Below are 27,234 nucleotides of genomic sequence, written 5' to 3'. Positions count from 1 at the left end.
CTGATTTTCTTTGGAATTTCAGAGTCATTATAAACAGTCAGTTTGGAAAAGAAAAAATTATCCTAAGACAATTCCAGGATAAAGGCTAGTTTATGGGAAGGTTAACTTTGTTATCTATTTGTATTATATGGCTTTGACCAAATCTGACTAGTATCTTCATCACATTAGAGATCAAAATACTCAGTGAACTTATATTCTAGTTAGACCAGCTATTATTTTTAAATCCTTACCTTGCATAAACTGGCAAGAATTTTATAATACAAAACTCTTGTAAGAATTACCTGTATCAATAGTAACAGGTATACAGCATGTGAAGTTCAGACATACCTTCTTACTACTGATATACAGAGTGGTACAGATATTGCCAGGTATATAATATTGAGAAATATTAATTTATCTCTGATCTAAAAATCTCTGATCTAAAATATTATTTTTGATCATGTAATTTTGTGTTTGGGTCTTACTATCTTAGAAATGATTACTGTAATGATACAAAGGAAAAATAATATAATATCTATGTAAAGCTTCCCTAATAGCTTTTTCCCCTCCAATTCCCAATATTTGACAACGAAATATAAACAAATATGTTTCAAAACCAAAAAGCTGAACACAGAATCAATTCTTAGGAAGATGCTGCTGGAAAACCCTCTTTAAAAATGCATACCTTTCATGGCTTCTGATTTGGCTTCTTCGATGGACTCATAGATCTTATTTTTATCTGCTAGTCGTGCCTTTGTGGCCTTATGTTCAGCTTCTTCTTGTTCTAGGCTCTGCTGTATAACTTTTAGTTGGTATGTCATATCTATTTCCATGTTGCTTTTTTCCTGTTAAATATTTAAAATGCAGCTATCAACAAAAAAGAGACTAGCTCACAACTTCAAAAGCTTTCTTTTTTTTTTTTTTTTTTTGAGACAGAGTCTTGCTCTATTACCCAGGCTGAAGGGCAGTGGTTTGATGATGGCTCATTGCAAGTGCAACCTCCCCAGGCTCAATCGATCCTCCTACCTCAGCCTCCAAAGTAGCTGGGACTATAGACGTTTGTCACCACTCCTGGCTATTTTATTTTATTTTTTAATGTAGAGACAAGGTCTCACTAAACACTGCCTATCCTACACTGATCTTGAACTCCTGGGCTCAAGTGATCCTCCCGACTCAGCCTCCCACAGTGCTGAGATTATAGGTGTGGGCCACGGTGCTCAACCTTAAATCATTTTTTAACAGGCTTAATACGAATGTTCAGTATTTTCCCTCCCATCTTCACTCAAACCTCTTAGAATAGTAATCTATATACTCTACTTCTCTACTTCCCACTGCACCCAACAGTCTACACCACCACTCTGCTGTTCCAAGATCTGTATCAAGATCACTTAATCTCAACAAAAAGACCAATGCTATTCTCCATATCAAATTCTAAAGACCTTTTTCAATCTTATCTCATCTGAACTCACCGCCACCCTTAAAACCATCCCTTGGCATTGCCGACCTTGTACTTAGTTGGTTCTCTCCATTCTGCTTGCATCCTTCCTGTTGCTTCTGAGGCTTTCCCAGCTGTCCCTTAAATGTTGGTGATATAAGCCTCAATGCTCCCCCTATTTTCTACATACTCCCCAAAGGTTTTCTAATTCTTTTATTTCTATAGTTCATATCACGAATATGATAAAGGGTTTTTTCCAAATAAAACCTTTCATACAAAAAATGATTTCTCAAACCACATAATCCACCAACAGAGTTATCTACTCTGTCCTAAAAAAAAAATAAAAAAATAAAAAATAAATCACTACTTTACACAGTCTCTTTCCAGATGGGCTATTTCACTCACATGATTTCAGCTACTAACATACCAATGACTCAAATATTTCTAACTTCTACTACTATAGCCTACTGCAGTGCAGACATTCTAATTTGGCTTTCCCATAGGTACCCTCAAACATAAGAGGACTAAAGTGGGTTTATCACTGTCTCTTCTAAATGAGCCATTTTTCCTTTATTCTTTATTAATAGCATCACTATATATCTGGTCACAACCTACAAATCTGAGACTCATCTTTGACTGCTATTCATGTGCCATATCTAATCAACTACTAAGCGCTGCCAAATATTCCTCTTCCAAATATTTCTGAGTCTTTCAATTTTTCCAACCTTTTAATGGCTACACGAAGTCTCCCATTATTCCTTATCTGCATTACTGAAAAAGTCTACTGACTGGTCTCTCTGCCTCTAGTCTTTTCTCCTCAAATCTTTTCTCCACACAGTACACAGTGATCTATCTTTAATGTACCCCTAATAAGATCATCCAATTTAAAGCCCTTAAGTGGCTAGCCCATTACTATATTCAAAATTTCTTAATAGAGTATTTGCTATCTTGCACGACCTACCTCATGCGGAGCTCTGTAGTCTCACTCTGACCACTGAATTCCTCATGTCCTTACATAACAACCACACTGTGATCTTCAGGCCAATCTAACCTGATGTCTTTTTCTTTTTTAAGTTTCACTGGAACATAGCCACAGCCATTCCTTTATGAATCACAGCAGGGCTGAACAGTTGCAAGAGACCATATAACCCACAAAAGCTAAAATATTTACTATCTTGACTTTAAACAATTAAAGTTTGCTGACCCCCCACTCTATACTCCAGAAATATTGAACAGCTTTTATGTAAATAAACAAACAATGCCTTTTTTATTTTCCATCCTCTATGTCTTTGCTCATGCTGTTCTTCCTAACTTGGACTGTGCCTTTGCCCTTATCAACCTTTCCTGCTGTCAGGTTAGGGATGCATCCCATACGCCCAATACATATGCCCTGTCCATAAGTCTTATCATTCTGTTTCTCATACTGCATTAGAATTATCTTTGTGCTTTATTATTACTTTTAAACTTACCTATTCAACTGTGACATTATTCAAGGCAAGAACTGCATCCTGATATTTCTACCACATATAACACACTGAATATTTAGTTGAGTAAATAAATAAGTGAATGAAAATAAAACGCTAAATGCATAGACTCTAGAAATCATCCCTTTCTTAAGAGTATTTTAAAGGAAAAACTTTTAAATGCCAAAAGTCACGGTGACTTTATATATATCATTTTTAAGGCATGTTATGAGTCAAAATTTGAGTTTTCCTTGAGTTCCTACAGAGATCCTCATTATCTACACTCCAGGATAGGTCCCCTTCCTTTGTGAGCAGCCAGCATGCTGAGGGCTGCTTGTATAGTGTTATGGTAAGCCTGCAGATACATCTCTTATCTACATATCAAGTCCAAATGGAAAGGAATCCATGAGCATGTGGAAATACTACAGTTAGTGACTTCCCTTAGTTTAGAATAACTTTTCTAGCCTGAAAGTCTACAGTCAATTTTCTTATGCAAAAATACAAATCATGTTTTACCTTTTCCAAATCAGTAAATCTCTCCTGCAGTTGTCTCTTCTCCAGTTCTACTTTCGCTATTAAGATTTTGCCGTTCTTTAAATCTTCTTCTAGGCCAGATATTCTACCTAAAAATTTCAACGTTTTTAAAAACATTAAACACACAAAGTATATACATTCAACTAAGAATAAAAAGTTTGCAAGCCACCTTCTATTTTGGAGCTGTTATTTGCGAGCAGGAGTTTTATACTTGTTGGTGTTGTGCTTTACAGTTAAATGCAATCCAATCTACTACCTGAAGAGTTTAATACTTAAAATCATACTATTTGAAATTAAATCTTTTGTTCATAAAATTTTGTGTCAATGTATTTCTAATATTCTAACTTTACATAAGAGTAGTATACTCAGAAATGTCCTACTCCAGCACACTATCCATCATCTAAAGTTATTTTAAAAATAAGAATCATCAGAATTAATTCAAGTGCAACCACGACTTCAATACCTTGTAAATCATTAATTATCTCTGATCCATGGGTTCGATCCCTCCTTTCAGATTCCAGTGCTGACTGAAGATTGATAAATTCCTTTTCAAGTTTTAACTTGGCAGTCTCCAGCAGGCAGTTTTTATCTTGTAGATCTCTATTGTTAGATTCTAGCTGCTGAATCTGTTTTGAACTTTCTGCCTGGGTTTTCCTTAACCGGGCTGCAGTATCAGATTCTGTTCGCAGTAAAGCATTGGTTTCATCCAGCTGTTATTCCATTCAAAACCAAACAACAACAAACAAACACAGATGTATGTAATGAAAATAAGTCAATCTATTCCCCTATTAGAAACTATTTAAAATAAACAAAAACCTAAAAATATTTTCCAAATGATTTCTAAAATTAGAGGTAAAGGCCTTTTGCAACACTTAAATTAAAACTAATGTTACTGCATGGTTATAAATAAAACCCAATATCTTTACTACAAATTGAGATCCACCTACTTGTCTCTGGAGTTGATTCACTTTCTCAGTGGATATTTGAGAGTTTTGATTTCTTTTTTTCAAATCTTCAAGTTGATCTTTTAAGCTGTTAACTACGATAAAAAGCATTTCAGTGGCAAGCTTAACATAACACACATACACACACTTAATATTTTTCTTGATAATTAATATTCTACAATACAAACCATCATTTTCCAAATTTCGTTTCTTGTCTGCTTCATGATCAGCTTTCCTCTGATATTCTGCATTTTTGTGCTGAAGAAGCGCCTTTTCTCTTTCTAACTGTCTTAATGCTGATTCCACACTTTTCCTTAAGGTAATCTGAAATAATGCTTAAAGTTATTATCGAAAAAGTATGTATAAAAATAAAATCAGAACAAAAAATAGTTGTTATTCCAAACAGATAACAAAGATCTCAAAAAGGCTATCACTTTTTTGTTAAAACTATAATAATGCTTTCCATGATTGTAAACTAGCACACCACTCTTAAATCATAAAGACCATAAATATTTTACTATTCAAACTTCATGTAACTTTCCATGACTACTGAACTATTATTATTTCTTTGGCCTAAAATGTTATGAATAGCATTTTTTCCCTTGAAATATCTATACATACTAAATTAACTCAAGTTTGCAAACACATAACAGAATGAACCCTATTTATAACATGATTTCCCTATAATTTAGTTCTATCCACCAATACTACAAGGTGGGTTTCAAGGCATGTATTACTATGGTACTAAGAGAGCTCCTTAGGTAAGTCCAGACATCAAAGATGTTTACTAACGAAAATGTTAATTAAAAAGTGGGGCAACATTACCTCCTCTTCTAGCTCCTTTGCTGTTTTTTCTAGGCGAGTATTAACAGATCTAAAGAATTTCAAAATGAAACAGTAAATAACTTCTAATTTACAATAAAACATAGTCTATAAATTTAAAAGTAATTATATAATTACTATGTAGCTCTCCTTTTTTTTTTTTTTTTTTTTTGAGAGGAAGTCTTGCTCTGTCACCCAGGCTAGAATGCAGTGGCGCAATCTCGGCTCACTACAATCTCTGCCTCCCAGGTTCAAGCGCCTGTCCTGCCTCAGCCTCCCAAGTAACTACCTTGGCCTCCCAAAGTGTTGGGACTACAGGTGTGAGCCACTGTGCCCGGCCTGAGCTCTCCATTTCTTTCTTTTTTTTTTGAGACAGAGTCTCATGCTATCGCCCCAGCTGGAGTGCAGTGGTGCGATCTCAGCTCACTGCAACCTCCACCTCTCACGTTCAAGCGACTGCCCTGCCTCAGCCTCCCAAGTAGCTCCCTTGCCTTCTCAAAGTGTTGGGATTACAGGCATTAGCCACTGCGCCAGGCCGTAGCTCTCCATTTCTTTCTTCTCTTTTTTTAGAGATAGAGTCTCGCTTTGTCATCCAGGCTGGAGTGCAGTGGCATGATCTTGGCTCACTGCAACCTCTGCCTCCCGGGTTCAAGCAATTCTCTGCCTTGACCTCCCAAGTAGCTGGGATTACAGGGGCCCACCACACGCCCAGCTAATTTTTGTATTTTTAGTAGAGACGGGATTTCACCATCTTGGCCAGGCTGGTCTTGAACTGACCTCGTGATCCACCCACCTTGGCTGCTCTCCTTTTTTCAGTAAATGTTTAAACTTAAATTTTATAAAGTAATAATTTATCTACAAAACATACTTGCACTTCTGTTCCAGTTCCTCTTTGGCTTGTATCTCACTGCTAAGATGTTCTTCTAATGTATACAGTTTTTTCTGAATCTGTCAAAAAACAAACTGTAATTACGTATTTTGGTCATATTTAAAGATGGGAGGCTTAAAGAAAATGATAAACTTATTTTGTCTTCCACTAAACATAATGTCCTATATAATGGTACAGTATTTGTATCTTCTTAAGGTGACTTATATATGATAAAGGAAAAAATTTCCCATCTCTTGCTTTACACATGTATGTATGAACACACTTAGGTAACCATGCATAAGAAGCTCTAACTTTGGCAGAATTGTTCTATGACAGAAAGTTTCAAATTCATTATAAAGAATACCACCTCTGATATCTTCTGCTGCTTTTCTATGAATTATTTGCTTGAAAATATTGTCATTATTTGTGCTAGTCAGATAAAAATGAACACATCTAAAACAAATAGAGTATTCAACTGAATATGCTCAAAAATATATTACTGTGGAAAATAAGAATATAAGCTCTTCTTTTATATCTTCCTACGTAATGCTGGTAATATTACTGTGGAGTAATCAATAACTTTCGAATAAATGATAGCTAATTAATTACAAGCCATCTCCTCAGCAGTGTTTCCTAGCCATGTAAGTCTTTAAACAAGCTAAAATTACCGAAACTATTAAATAATCCATTTCTGGAACATTATTTACTTTTTAAAGGATTTAACATTTTGAGCTCCTGTGGTGCCTTTGGTAAAATATCACATACTTTACAAATATTGTCTTGTTAATATTAACAACAATCCTACAAAGATGGTAGCATTGTATCTATTTGATAAAGAAAATGAAATTCAAAAAAGGTAAATAACCAGGCCAAGATAGCATAGCTAATAAGTGGCAGTGCCAAAAATCAATGCAGTTCTATTAGACTCCCATGGCAATGTTCTTTCCAATATTCCTTCTAGTGATCAGGTTCTCCATGGTTTTAAACACTGCATCTATCTTAAGCAAAACTCTATTTTCCCTTAATAAAAATATACAGGCTAACGAACTAGTCAAGTTTAATTGCTTTTGGCTACTACTGCATTACAATAATTTGAGCATACCAGTTATTACATGCTAATCAGAAATTCTTGCTGCCAGTTATATGCCCTTAATAAACAAAAACAAAATTACATAATATATATTTTAAACAGATCCACAGAACAATAATAAAAGAGATACTTGGTAGAAAAAAGGTTGTGAACTTCTCTCTTGGGTAATGTAGTACTCCAAAATGCTAGGTAGGATATGACTATATTTAAACATTGCGAGAGTGATGAGTTTTTCTCAGTTTTTCAATATATCTGACAACATCAACATACCTCTTGACTTTCCTATTTAAAACAAAACAGAAAACACATTAGAATATTAAAATTGCTGGTTATATTCTGTAAAATTCCTAAAACACAAACCATAACAAAATTATCCAACCTAATGCTTTAGTTTTCATAAGTTTGAAGAAAAAATGTTTAGCATCATCATTTATGTGTATGTGTATATACATGTATGATTTAGCTTTGCATTCATTTATAGATTATAGAAGTCAATTTTCTAAATGTTATTATAGTTGTTTACAAACTTATTCTATCACTTTTGGCACTCAACTAAGACTAAAGCCATGTAAAAGTCATCTTTGTACTAGCCACCATGTCTTGAATAATGACACTATTCGCATAAATCAATCATTGCAATGCTATGTTAAACTGTATTACACAAGGAATGCCATCTCATGATTTTAAAAGAAGCATCAATGGCCGGGCGCAGTGGCTCAAGCCTGTAATCCCAGCACTTTGGGAGGCCGAGGTGGGCGGATCACAAGGTCAGGAGATGGAGACCACAGTGAAACCCCGTCTCTACTAAAAATACAAAAAATTAGCCGGGCGCGGTGGCGGGCGCCTGTAGTCCTAGCTACTCAGGAGGCTGAGGCAGGAGAATGGCGTGAACCCAGGAGGCGGAGCTTGCAGTGAGCCGAGATCGCGCCACTGCACTCCAGCCTGGGCAACAGCGTGAGACTCCGTCTCAAAAAAAAAAATAAAATAAAAGAAGCATCAAATTAGCTTTTTAAAAACATGGGCATTACTAAAATATTTAAACATGCAACTAAACTACAGGAGTAAAAATTTATACATACTTCATTTTTCCTTGATTGTATTGAATCATTTTCTCTACAAGATGGAGAGTCACTTAATAATCTATATGGAAGGGGGGAGAAAATAAATTATTTTACATTTCATCTTAATCCATGTGCTATTTTATTCAAGTTATTCTCAGACTTAAATGTCAAACACAGATTTCTCTCTTTTCACTTCAACACATTATTTATAAATGAAGCCATATTTTTCCCTCAAGACATCTGTATCATTTCCAATAATTTAAAATACTAGGGCCAGGCGTTGTGGCTCACACCTGTAATCCCAGCACTTTGGGAGGTCAAGGCGGGCAGATCACCTGAGGTCAGGAGTTCGAGACCAGTGTGACAAACATGGTGAAACTTTATCTCTACTAAAAAAAAAATAAAAAAATAAAAAAAAATACAAAAATTAGCCAGGCATGGTGGCGGACAGCTGTAGTACCAGCTACTCGGGAGGCTGAGGCATGATAATCACTGGAATCCGGGAGGTGGAGGTTGCAATAAGCCAAGATCACATTACTGCACTCCAGCCTGGGCGACGAAGTGAGACTCCATCTCACTCACTCACTCAATCAATCAAACGCTAAACTTTTCTTGCCTTTCCCTCTTACGGGATAACTAGTCTTTAATTTCGTTTGCACCAGACTCACTAAATGCAACTATACTTCCCGCCTCTTCATCTTACTATCTCACTTTTCTTTCTTGTTTCAATCTGTCACCCAGGCTGGAATACAGTGGTACAATAATAGCCCCCTGCAGCCTCGAACTCCTAGGCTCAAGTAATCCTCCTGCCTCAGCATCCCAAGTAGCTAGGAGTACAGGCGCATGCCACTACACCTGGCTAATTTTTAAATTTTTTGCGGAGAAAGAGTCTTGCTGTATTGCCCAGGCTGGTCTTGAACTCCTGGCCTCAAGTGATCCGCTCACCTCAGCCTCCCAAAGTGCTGGGATTACAGGCATGAGCCGCCTGTAATAGTTACAGTTTCTATAACTATTTAATTCTTCTACACCATCTTCTTGAAAAAGACCTCTCTCCTTTTTAAGGATAACATGTCTTTATCTCCAGGTCTTAAATATATAAATCATCACTTCTATTTTACTATCAATTTCTCTCAACTGGGTTCTTCCCTACTGCCTACACCATGCTTGTGTTTTTCCTGGCACTGATACCCTCATTTTGGTCAGCATGACAATAGTTTTTAGGGTGACCAACTCATCCTGGTTTGCCTGGATTTTTCCTGGTTTTGGCATGAAAGTGCCATGCCACATCCTAGGAAAACCCTCAGTCCTGGGCAAATTGCAATGGTTGATTATTCTGATCATTACATACTACACACACGGATATACTACAAGTTTGTCAAAAATATGTTTCTCAAATATTCAGTGGCTTCCCAATGCCAGGCGGTCAAAAGCCCCTTAGCTGAGCACACAACAATCATCTGCTGATTATTCTTCCCCAAAACTCATTCTTTTTTTTTTTTTTTTTTTTTTTTTTTTTTTTTTTTTTTTTGAGACGGAGTCTCGCTCTGTCACCCAGGCTGGAGTGCAATGGCGCAATCTCGGCTCACTGCAAGCTCCGCCTCCCAGGCTCCCGCCATTCTCCTGCCTGCGCCTCCCGAGTAGCTGGGACTACAGGCATGCACCACCATGCCCGGCTAATTTTTTTGTATTTTTAGTAGAGACAGGGTTTCACCATGTTAGCCAGGATGGTCTCGAGCTCCTGACCTCGTGATCCGCCCGTCTCGGCCTCCCAAAGTGCTGGGATTACAGGCTTAAGCCACCACGCCTGGCCTTTTTTTTTTTTTAAAGACATGGTCTCACTCTGTCGCCCAGGCTGGAACAGCTCATTCCAACCTTGAACTCCTGGGCTCAAGTGATCCTCTCATCTCAGCCTCCAAGTATCTGGGATTATAGGCACAAACCACCATGTCTGGCTTTCTCTTTTCTTTTGTTGAGATGGAGTTTCACTCTTGTTGCCGAGGCTGGCGTGCAATGGCACAATCTCAGCTCAACCACAACCTCCACCTCCTGGGTTCAAGCGATTCTCCTGCCTCAACCTCCAGAGTAGCTGAGATTACAGGCATGTGCCACCATGCCCAGCTAAGTTTGTATTTTTTAGTAGAGACAGGGTTTCTCCAGGTTGGTCAGGCTGGTCTCAAACTCCTGACCTCATGTGATCTGCCTGCCTCAGCCTCCAAAGTGCTGGGATTACAGGCATGAGCCACCATACCCAAGTGTTTTTATTTCTTTTTTAAAGACAGGGTTCCACTTTGTTGCCTAGGCTGGTCTAGAACTCCTAGGCTCAACTATCCTCCCACCTCAGCCTCCCAAAGTGCTAGGATTACATGTGTGAATCACCACACCCAGCCTCAACATATTTTCTAATCTTACATCCAATACTCACTCCAGTTAACCAATATTTATTGAATGATCTTGTGTCAGACTCTCTGCTAGATGCAGAGACTACAGGCAAGAAAACCACATAGTCTCATCGAGTCCTCTAAACAGTCATGATATAGTAGCACCTGCTCTATGTTTGAGTGCTACCGGACTCAATGTGAGTGCTCTGTTCCCAATGTGTGCTCACATTCCCAACATTTGCTTCCACTATTCAACACCTCACAACTGTCCCCTAATCTCCCCATATTTCAGCCACTCAAAACTTCTTCTTGTTAGACTTGGCTAAAATGCTGCCTCTTCCCAGAGATCTGACCTGATTTCTCCCTACTCCCAACCAAAAGAGATGATTTCTGTTTTTCTTCTGAACCATCCCAGATTCTCTTAGCATCTTTCTTAAGGCAACTGTCACATTTTACCCTTCTTTATGACTATATAATTCTCTTATATCCTTCATGAGATGACAAGCTTCTTCAAAAATAGGTATCTGCTTTTACTCTATATCCCCAAAAGAATGTAAAATGGTGTCTTGCAATAACTTATAAATGAATAACATATAACATTCAGAAATAATAAAATAAAATTAAGAATTCTTCTGATGATAGTTCTTTTGGAAAAAACAAATTAGCACTTTATCTTCTGTAATTCAGTCTCAAGACATCTTATAGAGAGATTCTAAAAACAGTAAATATTAATAAATAATAAACTACATACAAATTTTCTCTATAGTAGGTAAATCCTATGAAAGGCAGCTGATTTCCAACAAAAGCTTTAGGAATTGGGAAGGTTTCTACATCTCCTTTGTCATCTTCAATGTCATCGAAATTGCTGCTGTCTATGTCACTGCTGAGTTCAGGTACTACAGGAGCTGCCGCTATTAAAAGAAAAGAAATAAATTATTTCATTCACAATCAAAATATATAAACCATCCTATTTTATTATGATATATTACTTATTATTTAATAACACTATAAATTTATAGCAGTGCATTTTCCATTTTGTCGATTCACAGAATTAAAATTTTGTAATTTAATGCTATATTAGATCAGTTTTAAATACAGATTAATCCATTAAACAAGGAAAGCAACATATTATTCTAGTTGTTAAAAATTACAAGCAGCAATAATTTGCACAGAATTTAGAGATCTCAATTTTCTACGTTCTCAAAACAGAAATATTTCTTACCCTTAAAATGAATCAATGTCATATATACATAGTAAAAATAAGATACTATGCTTACCACAATATTTAACAGAGTATGGTCTCCATAAATAATTGTTGATTTGTCAAATCAAACACATTTAAATTAAAGGATTATATTCCCTTGATTCTGAAAATTATTGAGATCTACAAAGCTTAACTTAGCAAATTAAGGAATGTGTAATGTTTATTATAAAAGTGTTGAGAAATATTGCTAACAGTTTGCAAAGATATTGAGGAATATTGTTATAAATACTGACACAGAACAAATTTGAAATGAAATTTCTCAATTTGAAAATGAGTTAGCATTAAGTGTTATCAAACATGCTTGTTATTTCAAAAAAGGAATCAAATTATGAGTTTCAGAATGTGATGGAATGAAAATATTTAGGTTTATTGACTTACTTTCTCTTATGTTATCCCAATGCCACTGATCATTCTTAAAGAAAGGATGTTGTCTGATTTCTTCTACCCCATTTCTCCCAAGTCGTACCTCCCTAAATAATGCAGTTAAAGATTGTATTATTTAAAAATTGTAAAATAAAAAGATTACCTCTACGTCAATAGTTTAACCAAAATAAAGATCTCAAGTAAATTCGAGATGTTTGTATTAAAAGCTTCAGCTTAAATGTTTCTCAAAAATAAGCAATCCCATGTTACAGTATGTGATCTCTTTAGATAGATTTAAAAAACTGTAATGCATAATAAATGTCGTGAAAAATAAAATGTTACTGTCTATAGTTTGCATCAAACGAAAGCACATAAGACTATCAAGTAAAAAAATTCACCTACATGTGCCACGACTGAATGACAATAACTTCAGGATATAAAGAGACATAGGTCTAACTTCTGGCAGAGAAGAGTTATTCAAAACTTCTCTAATAGAAATATTATTTTCAAAATCTCTCCCTTTCCTAAAAAGAATTCATATGTTTGAAGCTATCCACATTTATTCTGGTAAATTACATCTCTACATGTATATTAAAGTTATCATTCTGCACATATGAAAAGTGTTACAAAGAATTTCATTCTTTGAACTTCTGAGTCTTCAATGAAGAGTGTATGGAAATAGCATCTGTGTTATACAAGGCCCTGGAGCTATGTTTATCATAAATAGGAAAACTGTAGACCTTAAGGGGAAGTGCTCCTAGCCATATTTATGGCATTAACTTATTTTCAAAATATCAGTTTTCCACCTATAATCATTCCTTAGATTGCATACCCCTGCCCCATAACTACTAATTTAAATATTTCATAACACTCCTTTTATAAACATAAAACAGGTGCACCCTGTTGTACAATTTATCATCCAGCACAAATTATGACCATCCCTACCAATCCTGCTCAGTGCCCACATCAAACATACAGGCTGTGTTCTTCTTCCACCCTATCCTCTAGAAAGAGGCATCTCTCCTTCTTTTCAAAGATAACATCTCCTCATCTCCAGGTCTTAATATATAAATTGTCATTTCCATTTTACTTTGAGTTTATGAGCACCGACCGCTCATCAACCATGTAATTAACAGGTATTAAAGTTTTATTCTACAAATGATTGACAAATAAAAATAATTATCCTCTTTGATGAAAAAAAGAAAAAACATTTTATAATGTTCAGTTTGACGAGAGGAAAACAATTTTGTTAATGGAAATACATATTGATGTAACTCATCTGGGGATCAATTTTGTAACATCACTTAATTTTAAAATGTGTATCCCAGAATTCCACCTTTAAAATTTTATCCTATAAAAAGTATACAGAGATGAATGTGTGAGGATAGTCACTGCAGTAATGCTTGTAACAAATTAATAAACAACAAGATGTGCCGAGGAATCTTAGCATATTAGAGCTAGAAATGCCCTTAGTTATGTAATTTGAGCCCACTGTTTTATGGATGAGTAAAATTATTTCCCAAAAAAGTAAAAATAATTTCCCCAAGATCACAAAGCTGATGTGTAAGTTTGAACAAGGGTGTGAGCACCCTCTTCTATATGTTGGTCCTTTGATGGGATGACTCCCATCACAAATATAAAATGGGACATTAGAAAAAAATGGAATGGAGTGAACAAGGAAGACAAATCAAAGAGTTTTCTAGCTTCTCTTTTTGGGGCAGGTTTTCTCACCTTTGTTCATCTATTTTGTTTTTAAAAGTATAGAATTTCCAGGATAGTCTTGCTCATATTCAAATGTAAATTAAAAAGGGTTGGGAAGGAAGCACTCCCAAGTCTAACACAAATAGTTTTTAAGATTATAACCTGCTGAGTATTTATCTACACAAAATACTCTCAAAAGTTATGTAAGAGTAATACGGATTAACCAGCTTGGAGGATAAAATGTGAACAATACAAAAGTTTTATTTCTTTCAAATCCATTGTTTTACCAAGTTCTATTTTTTCCTTTTTAGACATGAGGGTTAAGGTTAGAGTTTGATTACAACTGGGCTGTACACACATAACAAGGAGGTAGCCCAACACCAAGCTTAGCAGAAGGAAAAGGCTAACCCAGAATTAGATGCTACTTGGGTAATGAGAGGCAGACTGATTTCATATGTTAATAAGCTAGGTATGCTTTTATTTCTACAAATTTAACATAAAAGGGCTTCTCTACAAACAAATTCAATGTACATTACCTATCTGTTAAGAAAGCACAGATGAGATTCTTTGCATGTTTGGAAATTTCTGCATCTTCAGGGAAACACAGTGAATTCTTATGATCCATAATTTTGCTATATGTTCCTACAAGTGAATCCGCATAAAATGGAGTATCCCCTAAATTTCAAGAAAGAAGATACTGAGTGTAACAGAGAATGCAAAGGAAACACTTTTCACCTAATATTTAAGTATGTTAAGTTGAAATTTGTCACATGCAGTGAAGAACAAATATTCTATGGGCACAGAGTCCCAGTCAAAACAACAGACATATTGTTATATTCTAAAACAAAGAATGTATTTAAATTGTAACACCACCAATGACCCCTCATCCCTTAAAAGCAAAATAAAATCAATGATAACTCCAGAATGTGCTGAGATTTTTTTTTAACGTAAGAAAGGAAATGTTTTACTGAATAGTGCAAGAGAAAGATTTCCTGTATGGGGTCAGATCAGTCAGAGTCCTTTAATGCTTGGGCTGGATCAGCATTTTGAAATCACTCTGTAGAGCTACGCTACACACCACAGTTGCCACTAGCTACAGGTGGCAATTTAAAGTTAAAATGAATTACATAAAATGAAAAACACAATTCCCTAGTTATACTAGCCACATTTTAAGTCATGATGTAACCAATGGTTACCACACTGGACAGCACATATTTAAATCATTTACATCATGATAGGCCAGACAGGGCTGCTCCAAGAGTTAAACCAGCTCTATTATTTTACATAAGAAGTCAGGCCCAAAGAGACAGACTGTGACTAGCTTAAAATGACATGTAGCTAGAGTTGAAAGAGGGCAGAAATGGTCTCCCCATGCAGTGTTCTTACTAATGACTGTGATAGATGCACTGAAGCAAGTATAAAGATAGAAAATGTTGAAGGCACCATTCTGGCCAGTACTGAGCTAAAGCCACAAGTGTTACAGGCTCTGCGAGTACATCTACACTACAAGGAACTTTAATGAAAACCTGACTTTCCTAAATCAGCCAATCCAAAACTTCAAAAAATGTCTTCAGGTAGTTATTTTTTGTTTGTGTTCAAAGAAAGGTAGAGGGCAGCTTTGAATTCAATATTTTATTTTTTATTTTTTTAATTTATTTTTTAACTTTTACTTTATTTTTTAATTTTATGTTAAAAATTTTGTATTTATTTTAATTCTACTCTTTTATTATTACTTTTTTAGACACAGTATCTCATATGTTGCCCAGGCTGGCCTTGAACTCCTGGGGTCAAGTAATCCTCCTGCCTCACTCAGGCTCCTGAAGAGCTGAGCTAGCACCACTCAGCCTCGCAGTCGTGAGAATTTAAATGGCCTCTTCATCGAATAAGCCAAATTACTTACTCTAAAGTACCTTATTTTGTAAATCCCTAGGAAAGCGTGTCTAGGCCAAAAAGAGAATATATTCTATTTTCAAAAGATTACAAGACACAACCTAGGCCAGAGGTGGGAGAATAGACAGCTACATGGGACCATATAATGTGTACAAAGAGACTCACTTTGAAAGGCCCAAAATAGAGTAGGTCATACTATGACATGAAACGAAGCATAACAAGATCAATGCTACATACACAAGACAGTCATCAAGAGAAAGCAATTTATGCCACAAAAAAGTTCAACAGTAATTATTTAAACTTGAAATTTATCAAAAATTTCTGATTTTTTAGCAATAACCATAGTCTTTTATCATACAGGCTTTACACTACCATTTCTTTTAGGCTCACCTTTTAGAAAACATATTCTCTAATTCTAAAAAGTATATTTTAACTCTAATTAATTCCATGTTATGTTACTAGCCTTGACATACTTGCCTTGGAAAGTGGATTTAACTACATTTTCAACCCTCATCCCCATGCCACGTCACTGGCTTCCTTAGCCCAAAGGTATTAATATTTTTATGACCCGAGTACTTAGAAATGGGAAACCTTAGGAATGAAATCTATGATGTAAAGAAAGTTTTGAAATACTTCAGCCTTTCAAATTTTGATTTGGTCATAAAAAAGAAGAAATAACTAAATTTGTCTCTGAGTTTTCTAAAACTGCAATGTTATTATAAAATATATTTATCTTGATAATCAAATGGTAAACATTATATTTATAATTTATTTCACGAGAATTACAAACAAAATATATATGCAAGTAGTAAATGGAAGGAATACAGTTGTTTACGAAATCAATTATGTAATCACATAAACTAAAGAGATTTTTACTTTACTATTATTGGGACAAATATTAAGTCTTATACTGAAACACTATAACAAATATGATTGATCAAGAAAATCTTAGAGGGCTAGGCGTGGAGGTTCATGCCTAAAATCTCAGCACTTTGGGAGGTTGAGGTGGGAGGAACACTTGAGGTCAGGAGTTTGAAACTAGCCTGGGCAACATGATAAGACCACTCTCTACAAAAAATGAAAAAAATCAGTGGGTTTAGTGGCATGTGCCTGTAATCCTAGCTACTCGGGAGGCAAAATGGGATGATCACTTGAGCCTAGGAGGTCAAGGTTGTAGTGAGCTGTGTTCATGCCACTGCATTCCAGCCTGGGCAACAGAGCGAGACCCTGCCTCAGGAAAAAAAGAAAAAAAAAAAAGAAGGAAAATCTTAGAATGAAGGCCCACTGAAGCTGTAAACTTGCTTCTTGCTCTAATATTTTAATAATTCAAAAATGTCTACTGGAGAAATATTTCCTGGTGATATATTTTTAATTCTTTTTACATTCTACTTATTCCATTTAATCACCATGCCAGCATCAGGCTTGTTATTAATTTTCCAATTAACAGTCTGCCCTATCAGATACTACTAATTCAAAGTTTCCAGAAATCCAATTCTTCCCTACGACAAAGGCAATTAATTTCCTTATATTCTCAAATTCTTGACTGAAATAAAGTATTATAAGAAGTGTTTTGGAAAAAGTTAAAATATTTACTTACCCACTAGCATCTCAAAAAGGAAAACACCTACAGACCACCAATCACATTCTCGCCCATAGTAACCATCACCCCCTTGTGATTTCAGAACCTCAGGTGATATATAATCAGGTGTTCCAACTGCTGTATCACAATGTACCATGCCTGTCTGCATAAACAGGAGAGATAAAGAAAAAACAGATCAGTGTAAAAACACACACTTATAAATGCAATGAATCCATTTATTACTAGATATACAGTGATTACATATTGCTACCAACAGAACTTCTCTGCTGACATGACTTTGGGATACAGAGAATAAATACATTGGAAAATGCATTAAAATGCCTCAATTATGGGAGATAGGAATAAACTGTGAACTCTAAAATACAGGAGGCTTCCTCAACAAAAGAAGAAAAAGGTGGTAAAATGGAGATTCCAGGCAAATCAACAACTTTTCTTTTTCTTATTTTTTTCACTATAAAGTAGTTGTAAAGTTAGTACAAAATGTGGTCTTAAGGACGCTGACCTAGAAAAAAGAATCATTAGAGTAAGGAAGCTTTCATATTTCCAGAATAAACTGAAACAAGATAACAAAGGGCCCCAGTTTGGAGGCTGAATAAAGAATTGGCTCTTATATTACCAAGAAAAAAAACAAAGAAATAGATCAAATGTTTAAATTAGAAGATCTTAGAAGTGTGAAAGCTATACTTCCAGGCTATATATTTAGAAATATGTAGCTGTGGCATCAATATATTTGGCAAGATGATTTTTAAAAACCACTTATCTGTGTTTAGTTTCAATAGGTAATAAAATAATCCCTCCTTGATGTCTTTTTGACAAGTACAATAACCATTATAGGGGTGGGTGTGTCTGCATGCTGCAAAATTAAATGACTAGAGAAGTATAGTGCTAAATGGTGTTTCTTTACCTCTAGCTCTGTCCAACTTGCAATGATTTGAGAGATTAAGTGCCCTTTATTTCCTTGACCTGCCCAGTAAAGAGTGTGTTGCCCACATTCCTCATAAGGAAGCTATACAAACTACCTAATACTGAGTATTATGGCTACCTTGAGAAAAGGAGGTTGAACACATTTTGTAAACCTAATTCATGTAACTTTATATAAAACATGTTATAGAAAAAAATCTTTTCATTCATTCTCAAATTAACAGAACTAACTCAATGGCTTTATTTTCCCACATATATAGCAAATAGAGAATAAAAGCTATTTTAGTTTGAATAGAAATTTAAAAATAAATTTTATGGAAATAATTGAGCAAACCATGGGAGTAACACTGTGTGTAGATTACTACGAAGGACAAATGATGAACAAGACAGTGCCTGACTTCAAAAGGCAGGGTATACAATTAATTTTTATCATGGACTGTCCTATAGTCTAGACTTCTGTTGGGGGAAAAAATTAACAGAGGCTTATTAGGTTAAACAAAATTTCCTGATTTCACATACATCCACAGAAATCAGGTTTTAAAAACATATGAGACTTAGCTACTAAAACCAACTCACTGGAGACACACACACACACAAACACAAACACACACATGCAACCAAACGAAAAATTACTTAGCATTCAAAGGTTCAGAGGAAGGAGAAGAAAGGGCAAGATAAGAAAGAATTGGCATAAAGTTAGGCTGTAAAGGATGGATAAGTTAGGGTTTAAAAGAGACAGGGTGGTATGACAGGATAGATAGAAAAAAGAGCATAAAGAAACAGGAACAACCTAGTATAAACATGTTTAAGAAATGCAGTGAAATTCAAAACAACTAAACATAAAGTTCCACACAATGAATATTGGAAGGATAAGCTGCCTATCAGTGTAAATAACCACTTGCAGAATAAATACTTGGGTAGGACTAAAGATTTTTTTTGGTTATAAACTATTATATTCTATATAGTAATAGTAATTACTAATAGTAAACTATATTCACATACTAAACTATGTGAATAACACTCTGCTTTTGGAAAATTAATGTTCTAACTATGATTTTTGGCTAGCATACTGAAGTTTTTAAAACAAACATTTGAAAATGATATTTAAAAGTATTTTAAAAGTGTGTTATGTGGAAGCTCTCAAATTATATGAATATGAAATCTACATTTATAACAAGTCTCTAACCCTGTTTAAATGAACTGTGAGAAGGATAAGTAAAAAACTAAAGAGATTGGTTTACCAACAGTGGGTGGGTGGTCAAAGGATGGAAAGAAGGGAGTAATGGGAACAGGGTATGGGAATATGGAGCAAATGACTCTTCTCTGAGCATACATTTTGTATAGCTCTATCTTCTAAAACCAGAGGAAACTTCGTGTCCAAAAAATAAAATAAAATAAACATTAAAACCAATCAGGATGTGGGGGGAACTCTAAATGGAATACAAAAAAATAAGAAATGAACCTGTTTTATAAATAAATAACCTAACCACATTAGAGAAGGCAGAAAGAAACAAACTAAACTAACTCTGGAAAATAACATCTTAACAGGATACTGTAAGACTAATTAAAAACAAAAGTATACAAAAATAATATATTTTGGTTAGCAAATCTTTTTGTCACAGGGGTAAGGACTGGCAATTCTGAAATAATTTTATGTGTATACTAGGGTTGAACTGGTAAGTAAATACATTGCAGATAATGAGAGCCAAGAGTTTTACTGTTCACGAGAGAAATTACAAAAAAGAAAGGAGAGAGACTAGAATAAACCTAGTGGTGCTGGACTTGAATCAGAGTTAGCAGTATGAGCTCCTAACTTTCAATATATACAGACATACACAAAATTAAATATATAAATGTGTGTACATGTGGTTTATGGTTTAGTACATTTAATATATACAATATATACCCCCTAACTCTGTCACCTGGCAGGGCCTAAAAGTCTAGAAGCAATGAGCACATCTAGCACCCAATTGTTGATTTATAAATACCATTCTTTTTTTTTTTTTTTTTTGAGACGGAGTCTAGCTCTGTCGCCCAGGCTAGAGTGCAGTGGCCGGATCTCAGCTCACTGCAAGCTCCGCCTCCCAGGTTTACGCCATTCTCCTGCCTCAGCCTCCCGAATAGCTGGGACTACAGGCGCCCGCCACCTCGCCCGGCCAGTTTTTTGTATTTTTTAGTAGAGACGGGGTTTCACCGTGTTAGCCAGGATGGTCTTGATCTCCTGATCTCGCGATCCGCCCGTCTCGGCCTCCCAAAGTGCTGGGATTACAGGCTTGAGCCACCGCGCCCGGCCATAAATACCATTTTTTAATAAAAAGAATCAGAGCTTCTTGGAGAAGACGGTGATTCCAGATGTGAGACAGAGAAAATATAAGACAAGTCTTAAACATTGTATAGAGTCAAAAAATAAGAAAATGCTCCAAAAGGGGGACATGTGGAAAGGACAAAGAGGCCAACCTAAGGAGCTTTCACAAGATGGCAAACTTTGGACTGAGTTTCAAAATATGAATAACAAATTTCCAGGCAGATTTTTAGACAGCATATATGTAGGCCAAGAATCATGATATATCATAGTACAGAAAGAACTACATGTAACTCAAGACTTCTAAGCCATAAAGTACTGTCAAATGATAGAGAATAGGGTACAAAAGCAGGTAGGAGATCATATCAGAAGAAATTTCATGTGACAAGCTAAGGAGTTTGAACTTAATTCAGTAGATGACAGAAATCTACTGAAGGGTATTAAGCTGGAGAGCCGGATAATCAAGTATGCATTTTCAAAAGGCTTCTCAAATTATTTTATTTTAAATGTATCAGATTAAATGCATATTTTCTAAACATATTTGATATGTTATCATGGTCAAAAAAATCATAAATCGAGATAACTTACTGAAAACACAAAACTGGTCAATCAGAAATCTTGGAGTTGGTCTAAAAACAACTGAAATGCTTCCTATAAAGGTGGAAAAAAAAACTGTAAATGGAATTTTTAATTAACAGAATCATTGAAAGCTTCTGTTGTGGGAAATTCTTCTCTTTTCAGTAAATTCAGTGTTTTCAGTAAATTCTCTGAATTTATGATTTTTTGTCCATAATACATCAAATACATTTAGCAAATACATATTTAATCTGATACATTTAAAATAATCTGAGAAACCTTTTGAAAATGCATACCTTTTTTAAAAAAAAATTACTTAAAAAAAAAGCTACCAGTTATTTTTTTAAAAAAAATATAGCCTCTATTTAGTCAAATGGTATATGCTAGAATATTAATGGATAAAAATCATATCCTAACTTCAAGTAATATTTATTTATTTATTTATTTGAGATGGAGTCTCGCTTTGTCGCCCAGGCTGGAGCGCAGTGGCACGATCTCGGCTGACTGCAACCTCCGCCTCCTGGGTTCAAGCGATACTCCCGCCTCAGTCTCCTGAGTAGCTGGGACTATAGGCCCGCGCCATCACGCCCAGCTAACTTTTGTGTTTTTAGTAGAGACAAGAGTTTCGCCATGTTAGTGAGGCTGGTCTCGAACTCCTGACCTCAGGTGATCCACCCACCTCAGCCTCCCAAAGTGCTGGGATTACAGGCACGAGCCATTGTGCCCAGCCTCTTCAGGTAATTTAAAATACTAACATATAATGTAGTCTTAAAAGGTGGTAAATGTTGCTATAAAATGCATGACAGGCAAAGAGTACATCCAACATAGCAGTAGCTCTCAACTATTACTGAGACACATCTACATATACATATCTTACAATGTGACTCTCATTCACATTTAGGTAAGTTTTTTTTCCTGAGAGAATAAGGATGATGGCAACTGCATCCAGAAAGCTGTGTAATATACAATTTATCAATGATATAATTTAATGAGATACTATTACTCTTAATTCTGATAGTGACAAATTATTTTAGTCCTTGTAAGTTTATAGTTGTATTTTATTTTTGCTTTTATCCATGGCATAACATTTTATAGGAAGTCAGGATGGCTGAAAAATAATTTGAGCATATATGTCTATATTATAGATAAAGGGTTGGCTAATTTTTCCTGTAAAGGGCCAGACTGTAAATATTTTGGCTTTGTGGACCACACAGGGTCTCTGTCACATATTTTTCTTCTTTTTTTTTTTTTTTTTTTTTTTGAGACAGAGTCTTGCTCTGTCGCCCAGGCTGGAGTGCAGTGGCGCAATCTCAGCTCACTGCAAGCTCCGCCTCCTGGGTTCACACCATTCTCCTGCCTCAGCCTCCCGAGTAGCTGGGACTACAGGCGCCCGCCCCTGCGCCCGGCTAATTTTTTCTATTTTTAGTAGAGACGGGGTTTCACCATGGTCTCGATCTCCTGACCTTGTGATCCGCCCACCTCGGCCTCCCAAAGTGCTGGGATTACAGGCGTGAGCCACCACGCCCGGCCTTTTCTTCTTTTTTTAAACAAACTTTTAAAAATGTAAAAATTATTTTTGGTGTGTAAGCTATATAAAACTAAGTCACACTCCTTTCTGTAAGTGGATGAGAATAAAACTATGGACATTTCCTTTTTTTTTTTTTTTTTTTTGAGACAGGGTCTTGCTCTGTTGCCCAGCCTGGAGGGCACTGGCCTGGCGCGATCTCGGCTCACTGCAACCTCCGCCCCCTGGGTTCGAGCAATTCTCATGCCTCAGCCACCCAAGGAGCTGGGATTACAGGCATGCACCATCACGCCTGGCTAATTTTTCTATTTTTAGTAGAAATGGGGGTTCACCTTGTTTGCCAGGCTGGTCTCGAACTCCTGGCCTCAAGCAATCTGCCTACCTTGGCCTCCCCCATAGTGCTAGGATTACAGGCGTGAGCCACCGCAGCTGGCCAAAAGTATAGACATTTCTAATGGCTTTGGTACAGTAACAATAATCAAACAAAGGCACATGAAGTGCTGAACCTTAAACTTGCAATAACTCTATTCATGTTAAAAACTAATAGAAAATTATAAATTCAATGTACTATAGTTTTTAATAAAAAACTCTTCTGTTCTTAAACATTGTATAATTATCCTTAGTATTGCTTGAGGAATGGAGGTCTGGGGTAAAACAACACTTTTAAAGTTCAGTATTTGTTAAAAAACATCTTTGACTACATCAGAATGAAGGAGTTCTATTCAAACAAAGGAAGGCATAGATGGGTAATACAATGGAAGATGATATCAGCAATATCTATGGAATCACTATCTAGATTATATAAGGAATCCCTGTACATGAACAAGAAACCAATTTAAAAGAGTTAAAAGACATAAACAGGTAATTCACAAATCAGAAATGACTGACAAATATATGAAGAGAGGTTTGTCGTCATCAGTTACAAGATTAACATAACAGGTCAGGCACAGTGCCTCACATCTTTAATCCCAGCACTTTGGGAGGCTGAGGCAGGAGGATCACTTGAGCCCAGGGGTTTCAGGCTACAGTGAGCTATGATTACACCACTACACTCCAGTCTGGGCAATAGAGGAGACCCTGTCTACAACAACAACAAAAAAGATTAATGTAATTTTTACAAATCTCATTTTTTTCTTGGCTTAGTTCAGTAAGATGAACGTAATTGTTTAAAGATACTACTATGTATCAATGGAACTGGTAGCCCTTAGAGAACTGAATAATAAGCGTTAGCAAGGATATGGGGAGACAAGATCTCTCATGGACTACTAGTAAGAAGTTACAAACATTCACAGCCATTCTGGAGACTGGGCAATTCTTTTTTTATGTACCCTCTGATATAGCAGTTTCACTTCTATGTTTATACTTAGAGAATCCCTTGTCAGCATATACATGGGACATATATAAAGATGTTCAAGACAGTATTGTTGTTAGCAGGGATTTGGAGGTGACCTAGAAATCAAACATCCAAGGAATAATAAGGTAAATTGATTGACAGATACTACGGAATACTAAGCAGGAGAAAGAAGCAATGAACTAACTGACATTTATCAGGGAGAGATATAAGAACAATGCTGAGTAATAACAGTAAACAAAAAGACATCTACATCAAGATACCGTTTACACCAGCTAAGAACATACATGGACACTACACTAATAATCTGCAAAAACCTATGGTAAACATATACTAGCTATCTATCAGGGAGAGGAAAGATAGAATGAGACAGAAACTGAATGGAGGAAAATATAAAATAAAAGCAAGATGAGGCCTTTGTGTTGACTACTCATGACAATAAACTATGAACAAAGGAGTATAAACTCAACTCTCTGTACCTAAGTTTAAAAACAGTAAACAGTGCTCACTTCGGCAGCACATATACTAAAGTTAGAACGATACAGATAGGATGGCCCCTGCATAAGCATAACATGCAAATTCTTGAAGTAGTCTATATTTTTTAAATTTATTAAAAGTAATAACAATAAATAAAAGTAAAAATAGTAAACAAAATTAGGCCATGTTTTATTTTGCCTTATAAAGAGACAATTTAAGTAATTGCTTACATGCTTATACAATTACTCTGTAGGTACCATATTCTATCCTGTTCCCCATATTCCCCTTCTCTACACCTTTCTCTCCTTAACCACCCTTATCCTCCCTAAAAACATGTGATATGATTTATTTCTCTGTACCCCAGCCCCAAAAGTTTTTGGTTTAATGAAAATCGAAATACATTCATGGAAGTACAGCACAAAAACATGTTATATTATGTATAGCAGATATAAGTTTAGCATTCTATTAGGAAATTATTTCATACTTCATTTTCATTAAAGATAATTTGCACTGTTAATCATTTCACACTATATTATACCAAATACCACAAGAGGGAGCTTTGGGCACAAAAAAAAAAACTCCACCTATTAAACATTGATTAAGGGTTGCAGAACATAATAACAGACTCTATCAAGAAGACCAAAAACATATAGGGATGTTAAGTTCTAGCTGGGTAGATTAAGATAGACAAAAATGGCCCATAAAGTATAGCACAAATTCTGTCTATGTGAGTAAATCATGGACATTATGACATTAAAGAATGATCAGTCAGGTCAGGATTATCAGAAGGAACCTTAAAGCCAAGGTAAAATCTGAGATGAGCTTAGAAGTTGGAATGCTGATGAAGTTAGAATGATCAATAAAAGTGAATGTCATACAGGTGGCATGAATAAGTTAAGAGGTAGAGAGAAAATTACCTTAACTCAAAATAAACATTTGACTAGGTAACAACCAAGAAATAAGATAGCTTTATAAGCATACTGGAAAGTTATAAAAAACATACAAAAGATGAAATAGTTTGTTGTCAACATATATTAACATTTATAAGTCGACTCCTAGGTCCAACAGGGTAATACAAAGGAAACAGAATCTGATCCCTCTCCATCAAGAATTTCTTACTGCACACTGGCCGGGCGCGGTGGCTCACGCCTGTAATCCCAGCACTTGGGGAGGCTGAGGCGGGCGGATCACAAGGTCAGGAGATCGAGACCACGGTGAAACCCCGTCTCTACTAAAAATACAAAAAAGTAGCCGGGCGCGGTGGCAGGCGCCTGTAGTCCCAGCTACTCAGGAGGCTGAGGCAGGAGAATGGCGTAAACCCAGGAGGCGGAGCTTGCAGTGAGCCGAGATTGCGCCACTGCACTCCAGCCTGGGCGACAGAGCGAGACTCCGTCTCAAAAAACAAAAAAAACAAAAAAAAAAAAAGAATTTCTTACTGCACACTTACAGAGAAAAGGGCAAGATATATACATTTTACAATCAAAATAAATCAATATCATAATTAGCTACAAGGTTAATGCCACTGAACCTATTGATCATAATACGAATTGATCAACAGGCAAAGTATCACAACAGATGATGTTCCCATATTTATTCTGCATGGTTGATGCAGAGGGAGTGAGCAGGAAGTGCTAACATAAATTTCTTTACTTACTTTTACCTCCTCTTTTAAAGAAAAAAATGCAGAAATAACAATGGTGGTGAAAATACCCATTTACCTTAATTTAGATTTTGTGTCCTCCTTCACCTAGATTATACACATGAACCAGTTTTGATTGGTAGCAAATGCTTGTCAACAGTCTATGAGGAAGACAACTAAGTTAGCTAAGTTTTTATTTCTCTTGATAAGTACTCTACAGCTACATAAATGATTACTAAAGGAAATGTTTTAAGTTGGTTAAGGAAATGTTTTAAGTTGGTTATATCTTGTTTGGGTTGCTATACAGTTATGAAAACTAAATTTACCTTTGTTCAGAACTATGAAGACCTGATTTAAAGCATTTCATTTATTTCTGTCCCTCAAAACACTATCATTTTTAAAAATTTGCTTACTTACTTCATCCATCTTCATACACGTGCCAAAATCTGCTAATTTTAGATGTCCATGTTTATCCAAGAGCATGTTGTCAGGCTTCACATCTCTGTGTATTAAACCCATAGAGTGTATTGCATCCAGAGCAAGAACAACTTCAGCAGTGTAAAATTTGGCCCATTTTTCAGGCACATCATAATTACTCATAAGGTTTACAAGGTCTCCACCAGGCATGTACTCCATTACCATGTACAGATACCTATCATCTTGAAAGGCATAAAAAAGCTGGAAAACAAAAGGAAAAGGAAAAATTTTTAAAAACCCAAACCAAAAACCATAATCAAAACAAAAATTTAAAAAACTATTATTACTATTGAAAAAGGCAAGCTATTTTACAACCAAAACTAAAATTTATGAGATCTTTTATTTTAGACTTGGGCATATGTAATGGAAAAACAGTATCAGACAAAATTTTTATATGGGTACCTTACGCAAGCATAAATGAATATTTCCCCTCATGGAGAACACAATACAAGAGAAACTATTTAAATAGAAACATTTTTAAAAAGAAACAAACAGGAACAAGGAACATTAAAGGCTGCAAGAATGACAGAAGAATTCACTACAGTTTAAAGAAAACAGCTTTCTGAACAAACTA

At 35.7% G+C, this 27,234-nt stretch overlaps 1 protein-coding gene and 1 pseudogene across 3 annotated transcripts in view; one reads left to right on the top strand and one right to left on the bottom strand.

Annotated features, from left to right (window-relative positions):
* Positions 1-27,234, bottom strand: part of ROCK2 (Rho associated coiled-coil containing protein kinase 2) — a 159,295-nt gene that overhangs the window by 29,414 nt on the left and 102,647 nt on the right. For 2 of the 3 annotated variants that reach the window (XM_074012350.1, XM_074012349.1), the window contains exons 1-3: positions 3,875-3,915; positions 3,394-3,500; positions 665-824 (exon numbers count right to left, since the gene is read on the bottom strand). In XM_074012350.1, coding sequence (XP_073868451.1) covers positions 665-812 — 148 coding nt within the window. In that variant the 5' untranslated portion in view covers positions 813-824; positions 3,394-3,500; positions 3,875-3,915. Of the gene's footprint in view, positions 1-664; positions 825-3,393; positions 3,501-3,874; positions 4,122-4,358; positions 4,451-4,543; positions 4,680-5,180; positions 5,230-6,045; positions 6,126-7,405; positions 7,418-8,214; positions 8,276-11,325; positions 11,486-12,216; positions 12,309-14,438; positions 14,578-17,389; positions 17,535-26,600; positions 26,862-27,234 lie in introns of those variants that run through there. The other variant, XM_005576550.5, reaches the window with a different exon arrangement.
* Positions 24,569-24,669, top strand: LOC123568472 (U6 spliceosomal RNA; annotated as a pseudogene).

Source organism: Macaca fascicularis, chromosome 13, assembly GCF_037993035.2.
Source record: "Macaca fascicularis isolate 582-1 chromosome 13, T2T-MFA8v1.1".
NCBI lineage: Eukaryota > Metazoa > Chordata > Mammalia > Primates > Cercopithecidae > Macaca > Macaca fascicularis.
This window is presented reverse-complemented; position numbering and strand designations above follow the sequence as displayed.